The sequence below is a fragment of the Mus pahari genome, chromosome 8 (assembly GCF_900095145.1).
Source record: "Mus pahari chromosome 8, PAHARI_EIJ_v1.1, whole genome shotgun sequence".
In the NCBI taxonomy this organism is placed as follows: domain Eukaryota; kingdom Metazoa; phylum Chordata; class Mammalia; order Rodentia; family Muridae; genus Mus; species Mus pahari.
The window spans coordinates 87,882,006-87,883,753 of NC_034597.1; the positions used below are offsets into that span (position 1 = coordinate 87,882,006).

The 1,748-nt window shown below is 44.5% G+C and overlaps 1 protein-coding gene across 2 annotated transcripts in view; it reads left to right on the plus strand.

Annotated features, from left to right (window-relative positions):
• Pibf1 (progesterone immunomodulatory binding factor 1) overlaps positions 1-968 on the plus strand; it is a 173,234-nt gene extending 172,266 nt beyond the window's left edge. For both annotated transcript variants that reach the window (XM_021202903.2, XM_029541980.1), the window contains exon 18: positions 695-968. In XM_021202903.2, coding sequence (XP_021058562.1) covers positions 695-745 — 51 coding nt within the window. In that variant the 3' untranslated portion in view covers positions 746-968. The remainder of the gene's footprint in view (positions 1-694) is intronic.
• The last annotated feature ends 780 nt before the right edge of the window (positions 969-1,748 follow it).

Below are 1,748 nucleotides of genomic sequence, written 5' to 3' on the forward strand. Positions count from 1 at the left end.
GAAATCAGATTGGAAGGACTGACACGCGTTGCCAGTAATCCCAGCACTCGGGAGACTGATGCAAGATTGTGAATTCAAGATAATCCTTAGAATAATGAGTTCAGAGCCAGCCCCGATGTAGGTGTACCTGGACAGTGGCTCTTCCCCTGAAATAGACTGGTAACTTTCCTGTTGAGGCAGGGGAACTTGTACAGGCCTGTGGTCTCCTCTCCAGCTCAGCGTCATATCTCAGCCAATCTCAATAAAGATGACCTCAGTCTCTCTCCACTTCCAGAGCCATAGAGGCCCTCAGAAAAGGCAGCACAGGGGCAGCCCTCCCTGGACGCTCTCCCCACTCTTAAGATCTCGCTCACTCTTCCTGTCTGAGTTTCCCTGTATTGCCTGGGCTTGAGGCACGGAGCTGGGAAGCGAGGGGCTGGGCTGGCATAGGTGGCCATGAATTGCCTGGTGCCTTGCCACCTGAAGGTAAAGTATGAAAAGACCCCACATCAACTAAGTGGGAGCTCATTTCTTATAAAGGACTCAGCAAGCCCTAACCTAAAAGTGCTGTGTCAATGCGTGCTGTTGTGTCAATTAAAGAGACTTGGGTTCTGTCTAGCTTACACAAGATAACCCCAGGTGAGTGTGCCATCCTCTACATCACCTCCTCCTTGGAATCACTTTATTTAATGTACTTTTTTTTTTTCTTTTTCAGACTAAAAAGGAAGCACAAGAATGGCCCAAGAGTCAAAAGATGAAGGCCTAGTGTTTGGTGTTGAGGAGAGCCTAACCCAGCCAGGCCCCTCCATCCACATCGAATCCCCAGCCAGGCCCTTGGCTCTCCATTGGAGCCGGCCTGTGTTATCATGTACTCCTGAAGTGCTATGTCTGTTGGGGAGAAAGGTTCATTTCAATCATGTACTTGATACTTTCAAATATAAGTAACTTAATGTTTATTTTAACTAATGTTAAATTAACAAATTTTAGTATAATCAACATATAAGGTACAAATAGTTATACTTTATATGTGGTTTTATGTATTTTGTTATAAAATAAATTACTTTTATCTCCTGACTAGATTGTATAGTTTTTGTTTTTTTTGTTTGTTTGTTTGTTTGTTTTTGTTTGTTTGTTTTTTTTTTTTTGGTTTTTTGAGACAGGGTTTCTCTGTGTAGCCCTGGCTGTCCTGGAACTCACTCTGTAGGCCAGGCTGGCCTTGAACTCAGAAATCCACCTGCCTCTGCCTCCCAAGTGCTGGGATTAAAGGTGTGCACCACCATGCCCAGCTGATTGTATAGTTTTTATAGATATAGATTTCTTTTGTTGATTTTTTTTTTATTTTTTTTTTGTTGTTGTTTTTACTTATTCACTTTACATCCCACTCATTGTCCCCCTCCTGGTCACCACCTCCCACAATTCCTCCCCCGACTCCCCCTTCCTCTTCTCCTCTGAGTGGGTAGGGCCCTTCCTGGGTATACCTCCCACCATGGCATATCAAATCTCTGCGAGGCTTGGGACATCATCTCCCAATAAAGCTAGACAAGGCTGCCAAGCTAGAAAAAGATATCCCACTTACAGACAACAGCTTATGGAACAGCCGTAGCTCCAGTTATTCGGGACCCACATGAAACAAGCTACACATCTATGACATGTGTGGGGAGGCCTAGGTCCAGCCCATATGGGTTCTTTGGTTGGTAATTCAGTTTCTGAGAGCCACAAAGATCCAGGTTAGTTGACTCTATTGGTCTTCCTGTAGAGTTCCTATCTCT